Source organism: Pempheris klunzingeri, chromosome 6, assembly GCF_042242105.1.
Source record: "Pempheris klunzingeri isolate RE-2024b chromosome 6, fPemKlu1.hap1, whole genome shotgun sequence".
In the NCBI taxonomy this organism is placed as follows: Eukaryota; Metazoa; Chordata; class Actinopteri; order Acropomatiformes; family Pempheridae; genus Pempheris; species Pempheris klunzingeri.
Window position 1 is genome coordinate 26,455,333 of NC_092017.1, and position 13,346 is coordinate 26,468,678.

At 42.8% G+C, this 13,346-nt stretch overlaps 2 protein-coding genes across 2 annotated transcripts in view; one reads left to right on the forward strand and one right to left on the reverse strand.

Annotated features, from left to right (window-relative positions):
• Positions 1-787, forward strand: part of exoc2 (exocyst complex component 2) — a 42,276-nt gene extending 41,489 nt beyond the window's left edge. Inside the window, exons 27-28 of the mRNA XM_070831906.1 lie at positions 94-153; positions 266-787. Coding sequence (XP_070688007.1) covers positions 94-153; positions 266-359 — 154 coding nt within the window. The 3' untranslated portion in view covers positions 360-787. The remainder of the gene's footprint in view (positions 1-93; positions 154-265) is intronic.
• A 4,140-nt stretch (positions 788-4,927) lies between these two features.
• Positions 4,928-12,256, reverse strand: LOC139202464 (interferon regulatory factor 4-like). The gene is made up of 8 exons (XM_070831954.1): positions 12,053-12,256; positions 11,300-11,486; positions 10,898-10,974; positions 10,075-10,213; positions 9,852-9,953; positions 8,488-8,865; positions 7,335-7,447; positions 4,928-6,144 (listed from the first exon to the last, which is right to left on the reverse strand). The coding sequence occupies exons 1-8, from the start codon at positions 12,248-12,250 to the stop codon at positions 5,983-5,985; spliced, it is 1,356 nt and encodes a 451-aa protein (XP_070688055.1). The 5' UTR covers positions 12,251-12,256; the 3' UTR covers positions 4,928-5,982.
• Between the last annotated feature and the right edge of the window lie 1,090 nt (positions 12,257-13,346).

Genomic DNA, 13,346 nt, shown 5'->3' on the forward strand with positions numbered 1-13,346 from the left:
TCTGTGTGTGTGTACACCTGGAGACATACACAGGCTCATTCTCAGTGTGTTTGCAGGTTTACTGTTTTGATTAAAGTGTGTTTTTGTTTGTAGTGCCAGCTTCAAACTAGCTTTGGAGGCCCTTCCTCAGCTGCACAGCGGAGCCGATAAGAAGTAAGTGTCACTAATGTTGCTTCTAAATGTGTCTATAACCTTTCAGTGTTTGCTTCATGATTTAGAGATTAATTTCACATGATTCATGCTTTCTTTTTATCTCTTCCGCTAGGTTACTGGAAGAGCTGTTGAACAAGTTCAAAAGCAGCATGCAGCTCCAGCTCACCTGCTTCCAGCCCACCTCCATCCAGCCCGTAAAGAGATGAACTCCATCCTCCATCCTCTCTGCCTACCACTATACTTCTCTTTCTTTGTTTCTTATCTATGTGCAATCAGCTAATGACTGTTATCTCTGTCTTTTCACTCGTCCCTCTTTTCAGTGTCACTTTCAATTTCTGCTTCACTGGGTCACACTCAAACTCTTTTTCATTGAATCTCAAAGACACTAAATGACTTGATTTCATTGTTACTGTGTAGGACAGTCCCAGTCATGCTGGTTATGCTAATCACGTGGCCACTCATGCAGCTAACAGACAAGAGTTCAAATGGCTAACTTGGCTTGTCTCAAGAAAGTGTCTGCAGCGAGATGTCGGCTGTATCCTAATATCCCCCAATGACTTAGAGAATGTGTCTGGATTTAAAGTTGCTCTTGATGCGGTGCCATCTCTATTGCCCAATAAAGTAAGAAAACTTGTTGAAGTTTTCATCTGGTTGTTTTGTCATAACGACATTAGTTCCAACTAACCCAAGGTCCACTTGCTTGTTCAGGTGCTTCTGACTGTGTCACAGTGTCGTTATCAGCAGATCACGCTTGCTTAGCTGTCATGAAACTATAAAGTGTGAAATCCTTCCATTATTCTGAGCACTTTTTAGGACTTTTTGACTGCTGAACTTGTCGCACTGAAGTTTCATATCTACAGTATCTCTTGAACTTGAGGATGTTTGGCAGACACCATATCATATAATCTATTATTAATTTTCAATGTGCGATGAGGGAGCTGCTCTTTACTTTGTATAGTTAGAAAACACTTGGGACAATATGTAGCTCTGCAAACGCCACACATGCCTCAGGATGTGAATCTAGATCTGCATCAAAATATAGAGTAGTGCATTTAGTAGACTTAGACTTTTACTTAATTGATCCTCCATAGGGGGAAATTTCCAAAAAAAATTGCACATCCATGGTTTGATGTGCAAAAGTTATAACTAGTTGTGAAGTTAGCAATAACAAAAAGTACGAAAACATACGAAGATAGAGCAGAAAGTTTGGAAGAGCTGCTGTAACTGGCTGCCACTCTCACGGCGCCATCTTGCTGGGATGATTGCTAGTAGTGAACAAGTCTTTTGAAAATAACTAACTTTGCTTTTACAAGTCACGATATGATTATAAGTCAAATTATAAAGAGCAGTACAGAAGACCATGCTGTTGTGCTATAAACACCAAAAACAAATCACTTATTTGACACGTGGCCTGAATTTCCACCATATTTAGCTAAAATCCATGAACTGGTTAGTCGTCAACATCCTGCTAGCTAACATATGAGACAGAACCAGAGGGCGAACACAGATGTGATCTCTGACTCCATACATCCCAGTAGAGCCTGTCGTCCTTTGGTTATCAACACAAATCTTATATTACTGCATTAATGTGTCCTCACTCTTCCCGCCCACTGAAAACCTCCTGACTCCACCTCGCTGTCCGCCGTTGACACCAGCTCCTGGTAGCAAAAAGATGTCGAAGGTGAGAGCGAAACAGCAGATCGTTTCTGTTCTTCTAAATCAGAGCGTTTGGGGGCTAAAAACAGCTGCAGGAGAAAAGTAACGTGTTCCAAATACAAGCATGAACCTGAAAATGAGCAGAATACTGTGGACCTTTAAAAGGTCATTTCTCATTATTCATTAACAAGAATACAGTTCAGATACAGTTTCTCTCTGGTATCAAGGTGCAACACGGTATGACCCTCATCTTTGCCATAGTAAACTATACATAGATCATATTAATACTCGAAAATGAAAATCGTCATAAAGCTGCTGTGCTGGAATGGACTTTGGACATGACATCGTACTGGTGTTGATGTAATCGTGTCCAACCCTGTGAAATGTAACGCCCACGTTGTCTTTAAACTTGTCTTCAGATTCATGTTTCACACTCAGGCGAATTTTGCATCAGTGCACATTTGCAGACAGTTGGTGTGTGCGTGCCACGGTTCAAACCAGCCGGTTCAGCCATTCATCTCTGGAGTTTACCAGTTCACTCATGCTGTCTAGCATGTCAGCGTCTGGCTCCCTGGGAGGAGGCCGAGCGCAGGGTGTAGGCAGGGTGGGGCCGCTGCGGGCCGTTATTCAAGGGCTAGCTGACAGAGCCAGTTGTGATGGGATCCCAGCGGACGGCCAACAGAATGTGATTATGGTCGTGGGTGTACGGTTGTGGCAGATCTAGTCGCTCTTGCAGAGGAAACTGACAATGACACACCCACGGCTCACATGAGAAAGTCTGACAAGACATGAGGGGTTATCTGAGGACAATGTGAACGTGTCGTACCGTAGCAGCAGTTGACCCATTTCATCTCGACTTCTGAATGTACAAGCTACACCTGTTACATTTCAGTTACCTTCTGGCCACAGCCTTCTGTTATTGTCTGTATTTGTGCATCTCAGGCCGTTTTCTGTCTGTCTTGGTTTCCCATCTTCATTTAGGGGAAAGCCATGCAGAGCAGACAGGAGTTGTTTTGATTTTCTATGTGCTAAACTTAGCTCTGTCTCCTCCCACGGATTCATTCACAAAATAAGTTCAAAGCCTAAAGCCTTATCCGTCCTCCGCCAGCTCTCTGTTTACAGTAACAGAGGTGAGAAGGGGGAGTTTTTTATTTTTATTCGCCGGTATTCTGTTCCATTCAAGAGGCACGACGACAAGACGTTTAGACTTTGATCTGACTTTTCTTCACCTTTTGAGGGAGTGGGTAATTATATAATGGAGAAATGTGACACATCAAAGATAATTCAATAGAGCTCATGACTGTAGAGAGTTTTTCTAACAGTTCTATTCATGCACCTGGACTTAGAAGCTAAGAAGATCTGCAAAGAGCTCACACAGAACTTACCGTGGAAATTTGTGGCATTTGACAGAGTTCTCCTACGTTTGCAACACTTTCTTGGGTAACAGCCCATATTTAGCATTTATAAGAACTATATAAACATTTAATAAAGGTTTATATCAGACTATGATGTAGTGTTAAGCAAATAAAAGGACATTAGTGTGCAGTATTAGTCAACATTTAGAACTTCTTCTATGAAGACATTCATTGTCTGTTTATATGCCAACACCACTTGTCCTCAGGAGGACTTAAAGGTGCTAATAACTGTTAATAAGCACTTATAGCTGCTTACAGCCACATTATACCTTGTCATAAACTGTTTATGTAGAGTTTTTAAATGCTAAAATTTGGCAAACGTTGGGGGCGACCACATGGAGCGGACTTGACACAACAGGTGGCAGTCAAGGATCCACCTGCTGCCGAAGAGACAGAAAAATTCTACCAAGAAATGTTCTTGATTTCTACATTTGAGTTGAAAAAGACATTTGAGTCTCCTTCAATGACTCTTAAAACAATTTAGACCTGGTAGAGATGTTTCTTCTCTGTGAGCATAGCAGTGAAGGTTCAGCTACACATATTTACTTTATGTGCTTCAATGAGTGAAAACTGAAAAATGGCTGCATCCATATCAGCCAAAATATCCAATAATGGTTACTGACAAATTATAAAAAGGCTGATGATGATGTTCTATATGTTTCTTATTGGTAACCAATCACATGAAAAGACCAAAAACCAACAACATGTTAGTTCGTCTCTGAACACTTTCTGACCTCCTCGTCTGTCTAGTCAACTAGTTCCTCTTTAAAAAAAAAAAAAAAACACCTCACAAATATATAGTTTCATTTATTAAAAAAACAGCTGGTCGCTCTAGTTTTTAGCAAACATTACTCAAAAAGGAGCATTTTTTGGGGGGGGACTATTTTCAGCGCTGTAGTGGGTATTTCTGGCAGATAACTTATTGATCACTTTCATTGATGGGTTTGTTCTTTGTGGATCGCCTGACCTTTCCTCTAGTTTGTCAGGTATGCATCAGTTAAGCATGTACAGCACTGACATGATGACATGATTGATCAGTGAGTGGATAATCAGTCACTTCAGTTCATTTAGTGAACAAAAACACAACAGCATGCACTAAAAATGTGAGGATTTGCTGCTTTATTTGGTTTATGTTGTAATAAGTTTGATATCTTTGAGTTTTGGGCACAAATAAGCAATTTGGAGACATAACCCGAGGCCCTGGGAAGATGTAGTAGTTATTTGTTTTTGCTATTTTTCACATTACATACAATTAATCTGTTAATTAAAACCATAATAAACACATTAATCGTTAATGAAAATCATTAGCTGCAGCTGTGATGCTTTACTAAGTGGCAGTGGCTTTCAAAGTAAAATGACAGTATTGTTTTTCAGAAACGACATCATCGAGTGACGACATCCTCCCTGCTCTTCTTGTAAATTATTTCACAGATTGGTGTTTTTGTGATTGTTTTCCATGGAAGTGGAAACAGACTTTAATCTGTGAGCAGAAGTCAGGAAGGTTTTCTCTCCAGCGCTGCGCGGAAAACGCGGCCGACCTCTTCCTCTCTCTCCTCCCCTCTTGATGTCATCACATTGTTTGTGATAATGAAGTGTTTGATTAACCAGCCTCATCCTGTATCTGAACCACACTTCCTGTGTGTTGACGCTACCCGAAGGGCTCACACAGTTATGAACAGAGGTCTCACTCTTTACACTTCAGCCTTTTATTGTTTTTTTAAGAACAGAAATTTGCTCTTTTAAGGCAAAAACAAACTCAAAACATTCACTCCAACTCTTCCTCCAAGTTCACGTATGACACTTACATTTAAAAACGTATCAGGTAGCTGAAATATTTGATACAAAACTGAGTTGAAAAAGCTTATCTAAAATCAGCTCCCTGAGTTTCTCACACAAATACGGCCGAGCACAAGACTTCATTCAGAATTTTCATAATTTATTAAAGGGTGGTGATAGTGTCTCCTAGCAAAGAGGAAATTATTCAGAAGAGTTAAATAGGAAAAGTCCATACTGCAGCTTAGCTTAGCCTAAAGGCTGCTAAGCTAACAGCTAGTATGGCTCATTCCACCTTCAGGCACCTTTTAAAGCTCCAGTATAACACACTAAAAATGATCATTCTCTCTATGTGGCAGACTATTACCAATATTTCTGCCCAGAACAGTTGCCAGGCAGCAGGATTTCTCCCCTAAAATAAAGAATTGTTGTCTTTACACTCTACAGATCAAGCAAATGAAATATAACATGTTTAATTGTGAGCTTCAGAGGTGCTGATGAGTGGATTTTATTACCCTTGGGTGCAGGCAGGCTAGCTCTTTCCCCCTGTTTCCAGTCTTTGTGCTAAGCTAAGGTGGCAGCCAGCTGGCTCCAGGTTTACTGTACAGGCACGAGATTGGTATCGATCCTCTCATCAATAAGCGTATTTCTAACAATGCTCAAGTATTAAGGCACTAAAGTTTACCACAGTTGTCTACAGTACAATCACCTAAGCTGTCAGTTTTCTTTGCATAGGAAAATATTCATGATGCCCCAAAAAAATACAGTAAGGAGAAAAACACAATACTGCAACAAGTTTCAGCCACTTATAGCGACAAACACACACAGAACCCAAGAGGGCAAACAGTAGCTGTCGGCAAATGTCCATCATTCTCTGTATAATACTGTCCACGTCTGTCCTCCCGTCTCAGAGTCTCCCGGTCTCCTGTGTGAAAGGTCTTTGCTGCTTCCTGAAGTTTTCAACAGTCATTTGAACCTACTGAGATCACTCCTGCAGGCTGCTGCTGTGGTGATGTGTGATGTCTCTCTGGTAGTCCTCAGAGGGGTTTATGTGGTCTGTGACTCCCGGGTGCTCGTAGCCGCGGTAGTAGTGGCTGCCCATCTGCTGGGCGTAGTACAGGAGCTGCCTGGCAAACAGCGGCTCCACCTGAAACACAGGAAGGTCGGACAGGTCAGTGAAAACTGCCGCCATCTTCCACTGCAGCTCAGATCAGTGTCGGAATATTAAAACTAATGTTTGATAGTGAAAAATAGAATCCAAAAGTGTAAAAATCTGTCTGTAAGAGTTGATTTGATCTCATTCATTTAGCAGAAATTCCAGTTTCAGACCTAAAGGTCAATCTACTAGGTTTTTCCACAGCTTTCAACTGTAACTTGTGTTCTCCCTGTTGGACTGAGCTGCTCACTTGTCATTGACCAACACAACTCTGGTCACATGATAACAGATGCCTGTTATTGCAGATGAACAAACCCACCACTGGGGAGGACCCTGAGATATGCTTGAAAGCTCCAGAAAGAAGCTAAAGATTGTTATTTTTTTGTTTGTTTCTGAGGCCGTCTTTCGGAGACAAAACAAAACTTAAGGATAATCACCTGAATAATAGCTAATAGTACTAATAATAGTAGTTTATACGGGTCTGACGGCTGTTTCTCTGAACCAATCTGAACTTTGTAAGCAGGATCCTAGAAAAGTGTGTTTGTTGGTCGACTGTTCTAAGTCAACATACAGGATTAACTTCTTTAGGAATTATTAAATTGAATTTCCAAGGTTTTAGGCTATAAAATGTTGTAAAATAGTGAAAAATTTCCAAAATCCCAAGGTGATGGCGTTACATGACTTGTTTTCCCCGACCAACACCTAAATATATTCAGTTTAATATCACATGAGACAAAGAAACAAGGGAATGTTTCCCTGTCGATCGACTAATTGATGACTCAAGTGTTTAACCTCTCATCTGGATATTTCTTTGATTAAGATGATGAGCGACTTGTTCGGGCAAACCAACAGTGGAACAAATATACGACTCGCTGCTGACTGGTTCGAACAACATCACCCACATCTCAAGCAGAGATCAGCCGAAACATCATCTGAACCTAAACAGCAGATCTGATTACTTCAAAAGGGCTGACTTAAATAAGCCTGATCTGGACCAAGATTCTTTCAGAAACTGATTTTAAAGTTATGAAACACAGGAAACATTACGACTATGGAGATGTTCTTGCAGACACAAACTTTTCACCCAGTAAAATAAATACTGGGTGTCATTGAGTGTGAACGGAAGCACCAGCAGGCCGTACTGAGGAAGGACATACTGGTATAACAGTAAGGAGAGTCACCTGGACTGTGAGGGTCTGTCTTTGTCTCTGCAGGTCCAGAAATTCGTCTCCAAAGCTCAGTAGGACCTGGAAAGGGGGCGGCAGCCGGCCGTGGAGCCCATAACTCTGAATCTCTGATAGTGAGGAAGGAGATGGACTGTTATCACCAATATCAACAATACACCTGAAGCAGTAAAATGAATTCAGTAGAATTTCTCTTGAAGTGGCATGACCTTTGGGGAGATTCAAATGGAAAGTCCTGGTCACACCACGTATGCAAATACAATTAGCTGTCAGTGTCTTACACAGCTGGGGCTGTCTTAGCATGTGGGTGGGGATGATGTGGCTGTGAAGAAGTCATGTGACCACAGTCTTAGCATGAAATACTATTTTAAAGTCTTTTGGCCACGTCTGTCAAGGGTTTGGAGGGTTTTTGTCTCTCGAGTTTTGTTCTTCGATGGCATTTGTATAAAGTGACTTACAGTAACCGAGCTGGAGTTTTTCTCAAAGACGGTCCAGACACACACTCAAATTCACTTTTCCTGACAGTCATTTAACGATACTTTCTGCTTTTCTGAAGGTTTCCAGAATCCCCACAGACCCCTCCAACCACCTGGATGAATAACATTTTCATGTATGCTGCACTGTGAAAACATTTTTACTGTTGTTTCCTTTTTCCTAACGAAGACAGGAGGCAGAAATCCTTCTGTGTTGTACTGAAAGAGCAAATCGTTACCAGCAGATGCAGCTTGGAAAACGGGTTTTATTGTGAAACATGAAATGTTTCTGAAGAGTCTGAAAGTTGGGTCATATTCACAGATTTGTTTACTTATTCTCTGATCTGATATTATTAGTGTCAATACTGAAACTCAGGCATCATATCTTAACTTGTTTAGACACATTTCAGACGTTACACCGGTCTGCTTGATTGGCAGGAAACAAAAAGACTTTCGTAAGAGCTTCAATGAAACTGCAGCAGAATTTAAACAGATAACGCAGCTCCTCTCCAGTGAAACATGCTCACTTGGTAATAAAGCAGCACCGCAGAGGAGTGCTTTTGTCGGGAAACGTGTTTAGTATCGTTAGAAATGGGATATTTCTGAATTGAAGACGTCACCAACACATGTTCGGATGACTGTGAATCGTTAGTCGCAGCTGTTTCCTGCCTCCTCACCTGAAAGGTACTCCTGTGTGTGCAGCAGTCTACAGGGGACGTCTCTGTCCAGTTTGCTGGGCTTGCCTCCGTACTGGGGCGGTCCTCTCTGCCAGTACACTCTGCTCTGACACAGCCTGCGAGCGTAGAGACCATCCTGGCCCATCCACAGTAACACCCCCCTCTCCATGGTGGACGGGGGACTTGGGGGACACTCTTCTGACCTCCTCTGGACTGACAGAGTGTCCACAGGCAGGGGGACCACCTCAGGGCCTCCAGGCTGCAGGTAGTGCTTCTCCCCCGGGGAGCAAGGAGTGATGTGGCACCCGTCCGGACTGGAGATCGTCGCCTCCGTCACCAGACCGTCCCGGAAATACACAGACACATGCAGGCGGATGTCTGAGCGGGAGAGAACAGGACAGAGGTACATGTCATGTTTTGATGCTTTCATCTTCTCAACTCTTTCACTTCTGTACTTCTGTACTGTAGCATGTTCATATCTGTAGCTCGGTGATCGCACGTGGGCATGTTAGTTATTGGGGCTTCGCTTATTTCTTAAGCTATTTTTTGGGTGATAATGTTGGAAACTGGAAGTGGGAGACCTTTTTTATTTTACTGACCAATATGATGCAGCATCGAGGTTTAGTTCTAGCAGCAAACAGGTGAACCGAATGATTTAGACTCTTTGGGTCTGCAGCTAGATTTGTTCCAGACTTTAAATTATATTTTTTATTTTTTTACACCATGTCCTTTCTTCCAATTTCATGCCATGTCTGATGCATCACCAAAACATTCAGACGATACTTTAAGCTGGAGCCTTTTTGTATTTCTTTAATGCCAAAACACGCCGCCTTCCCTCCAAGTTTCATTAAAGCTGCGTCAATTAATTTCTGGCCACTAGGGGGCAGAAAGTAATCAAATCTACATGCACAGACGTCACATGACCTTTGCTGCTGGACAGGTAGCGTACAGCAAGTAGCCTGTGGGGTTGATCCAAACAGTAAATGTAAGAATCCAAAATATTCACAACTGATTTTCTTTACTTTAATTATAGCGCCCTCATTAGGCTAATCAGTGTATCTTTATAAGCTTCAAGCTTGTTTAGTGTTGTCCAAACCTTCTGTACATTGACTAAAGCACTGAACAGAAACAGGAAGTGTCTTGGTGTGTGACTGTGAATGAGGTGCCGTCTTGCACATACGAACTTACATGTTGCATATTATGATGTTTTTTATACATGATGTATTCACAAACAGTGAAATCACATCAAAATAAAAACCATCTAATCTCAGTTGAGGACCTCAGCTGGACCAACAGACCAACCCCCCCCCCATCCCTCTCTGATTTCATAGAAAAAAAAAAGTGAAATGAAAGTGTGTGTTTACCTGAGAGCGCATCGGCCGACCTGATGCTGGTGTCCATTGTGAAAGGCGACGCCTGGCTGTCTGCCGGGCCGTACGAGTAGATGGAGGCTCTGAGCTGGTATCCTGCACACACAGAGGAACAGACGAGAGCTCAACACAAGCACAGACAGACAGACAGACATGCATGCATGCAGTATTTAAAGCCGCCAAGGATGCTGATGCTCGTCCGTGAGTAACAGCGTACCGTTCTCCATGGACGGGCCCTGCCACGGCAGGCTGCGGGGGGGACAGGGACACTGAGCGAAGGACAGCTCGGGCAGGGAGGCCTGCTCCTGACCGTAATCTCTCCAGCCACACTCTGGCGTGGGCATGTACTGCGACATCTGCAGACAGACACACAAACCACAAGCTGAGTTAACAAAACCTGAGCGCACTGTGCTGGAGAGCGTTGGTGCTGTCAGGGAAAATCCTTTTTTCTAAACTTTAAATGCTAATTACGTTTATTATGTTGGTGATTCGTCTGTGTTAGTGCAGTGAGAGTTTTTTAATATTAAGGAATTTATTATTTGTCATCCAGAAGTAGGGCTTTGATGAAAAGCACTAAAAGTAATTTATGGAAACTAATCAAAAAATGTTGGTATTAAGTATTTCTAAAATCCTGACACAAACATACATAACATGCTGTTGAGCAAATTTAAAAACTACCAAAAACATCACATCCTTATAAATTGGATGTCGTAGATGAATAGGACATGTTCCTCCTCCTGTGTGATGATTGTCCTGCAGTTTCAGCATTTCCAGAAGCACCGAAAGTCGGCGTCTGCAGCCCTCTGGGATGCTACTCATAAACCTGTGATCAGCACTCAGCATCCTGTGTAATGGAGGTCAGTCATGTGTGCACGGTTTGCTCTCTCATCCTCTGTTTCTGTTGCACTTCCAACCTCCCTCTCGCTCTCTCACACTGCCTCTTAAACCGACCCCCACCCACACACACACACCCACACACCCACACACACACACACACACACACACACACACACACTCATTTTCATGTGTATGAAAATCACCTGAGTCTGCAGGGCAGGATAGGAGGGGTGCACCGAATAGCTCATTGGACTCAGAGGGCTGTCCTCCTGTCGGGGTCCTATAGATGCAAGACAGAAAAACCAAAAAACTGACGCCATGAGCTCCAAACACACACAGAAAACACCTGCTGACATCTGGCAGCGTGAATTCACTGCTGGTTTTTACTGCACAGAAGAGTCAGAGGTCTTTATCAGCCACTGAAGTTACAGAGAGTCAGAGAATTTACAACTTTGTCCAATAAAATGAGTTCATAATAGCAACTAATAATAACTAATAACGACTCCTAGGCTGCTCTCTTGTCATTTAAATCATGCTGTGCCTAAAAACCAGCAGTTTAAAATGCATAATGTGTGACAGGTGAAGTGTTTCAGGGGGGGACTGACTCTTCTTGGCGCCCTCCGGGATGATGCGGTAGACTTTGTACGGGTCTGAGATGTCCAGCTGGCTTCTCTCCACCAGTTCCTCAAAGTCATTGCTCTTGTTGAGGGCGCAGCGGAGGCGAGTCTTCCAGGTCGGGGGGTCCGGCTTGTCGATCCCCTCCCGGAACTTTCCTTTAAACAGCGCCCAGGCCTGCGCACAGGTTAAAACTAGAGCTTAACCTGAGAGCGCTCCAAACTGAGCTCCATCCAGCGTGCAGCATGCATACAGCCAGACATCCTCCAGAGAGGAGCCACGTTTATTTCTACAACAATTAGATCACTTCATGGTTCATATCGACAGAGAATTAATCTGTTCAACAGTTTTCAGGATCTCAAATGAGAAGATTTCTCGATATTATAACATTAAACTGATTTTCTGTGGGTTTAGAATGATTTTTTTTTTTTTTTGATAAAACGTGCATTTAAGGAATTATCTTTAACTCTGGGAACCTTTTTTTTAAAAATATTTTCTGGCACCGAACATGAATCCACTAATTATAGTCTGCAGCCCTGTTTCTGTTAAACATTTCACACATTAAGACGATGCTTTTCATAATCTAAAACCTATTAAAGGTGAAATACAGCTTAGTTATTAATCTTCTCACGGGTTGTACTTTCTTAAAAGCATCACAGGTCTACTGAAAATAAACACAGCAACTACCAAAAGTCTTTTTTCTCAGAGTTCACTTGCTCTTTAACAGTCTGGATGAGTTTTACCTTGAAAAGCGCGGCATCCTCATCCCGGTTGTAGTCCTGTTTCCCGGCGTGTTTCCACGGTATCCTGAAGATGCTCTTTTCATCGTTTTCCCACACCAGACCGGGATATTTGCCGCAGTCCACCTGCTCGATCAGCCACTGGCGCAGCTTTCCGTTCCCGCTGCTCCCGGAGCCGCTGTAATCCACGTCCTGGTTCATCTCTGCCCAAACACACGCAACATGCAACACATCCACTGTCAGGTCCCTGCGGCGCAGAGCGCAAAGTGCGCGTCTGGGTTGTGAAAGTAAGTAAAGCAGGAGAATAAGTCTATCCAAGTATAACCCACTAAAAGTTAAACCCTCTCCGGTCTCCCACGCAGGGGAACTTGGCTTCAATATGCACCGATCTGCTCTTACCTGCGAAACTCGAAACCCGTCAAGTTTTGAAATCAATCAGTCTCAGAAAGCCCTCATCATTGCGGCGGGCGCGCTTAAATCCTGCAGCCTATGGCGAGCCACGGGGGGGCGGAGACAGAGCAGGGGATGCTGAGGAGGACGCACCTGCTGCCGGCCGCTGTGCCCGCCTCCCTCCCTCCCCTTTCTTGTCTCTCTGTCTCCCTCCTGTGAAGCTTATCAGTGCGCACACAGCGGCTGATCTCCAGTAAGACACCGGGGGAAACCCTGCCGGCGTCAGTCTGAAGTGTCACACACCCGCACACGTGGAAAATCATGGGACGGAGACGAAAACAATTCTTTGAAATGATAAAAGCTTTACGAAAAGTAACTACAGAGTGGTCCTGCAGTAGAAGTGATGCACAAAGAAACAACATCTCCACTGGAAGATTATACAGAACAAGTGTGATGATACCACAGACCATCAGAGGAGAACAGCCTGCCAGATAAGATTATTATAAACGGTGTCACATACAGAGAAACAGGGAGCCCACAGATCATCCTGTTCATTCAGCAGAAGCAACAACATGATGTTTAAAAGCAATATACAACATGTATGTGTGTATACACAAACCTCTAATGCTCCAAATCAGTAACTAAAAACCCTTTTTTTTTTTTGTCAGTGACAGAAGCTTCCAGATCTTTTACTTTTACTGAGAGTTTTCATTTATATTTAGATTTATTATACATTATTTAGATTCTCTCTACATTATCCTGTCCAGATGGAGCTACTCAATACATTTGGAAGTTACATTTAAGCCTGTTTAATAAAATCAGGATGTTTTTTTTATATATAAAATGTTGACCTGCAAAGTAATTAGTTACTTTAACTGAAGTGAAAAAGTTCTGAAACTACCCAAGT

Excerpts from the sequence above, each read along its gene's own strand:
- LOC139202464 (XM_070831954.1), bottom strand. The coding sequence starts at position 12,250 with ATGAACCAGGACGTGGATTACAGCGGCTCCGGGAGCAGCGGGAACGGA. Across the intron at positions 7,448-8,487 it reads CACACAGGAGTACCTTTCAG|AGATTCAGAGTTATGGGCTC; the intron begins GTGAGGAGGCAG and ends CCTCACTATCAG. Across the intron at positions 6,145-7,334 it reads GACAGACCCTCACAGTCCAG|GTGGAGCCGCTGTTTGCCAG; the intron begins GTGACTCTCCTT and ends CCTGTGTTTCAG.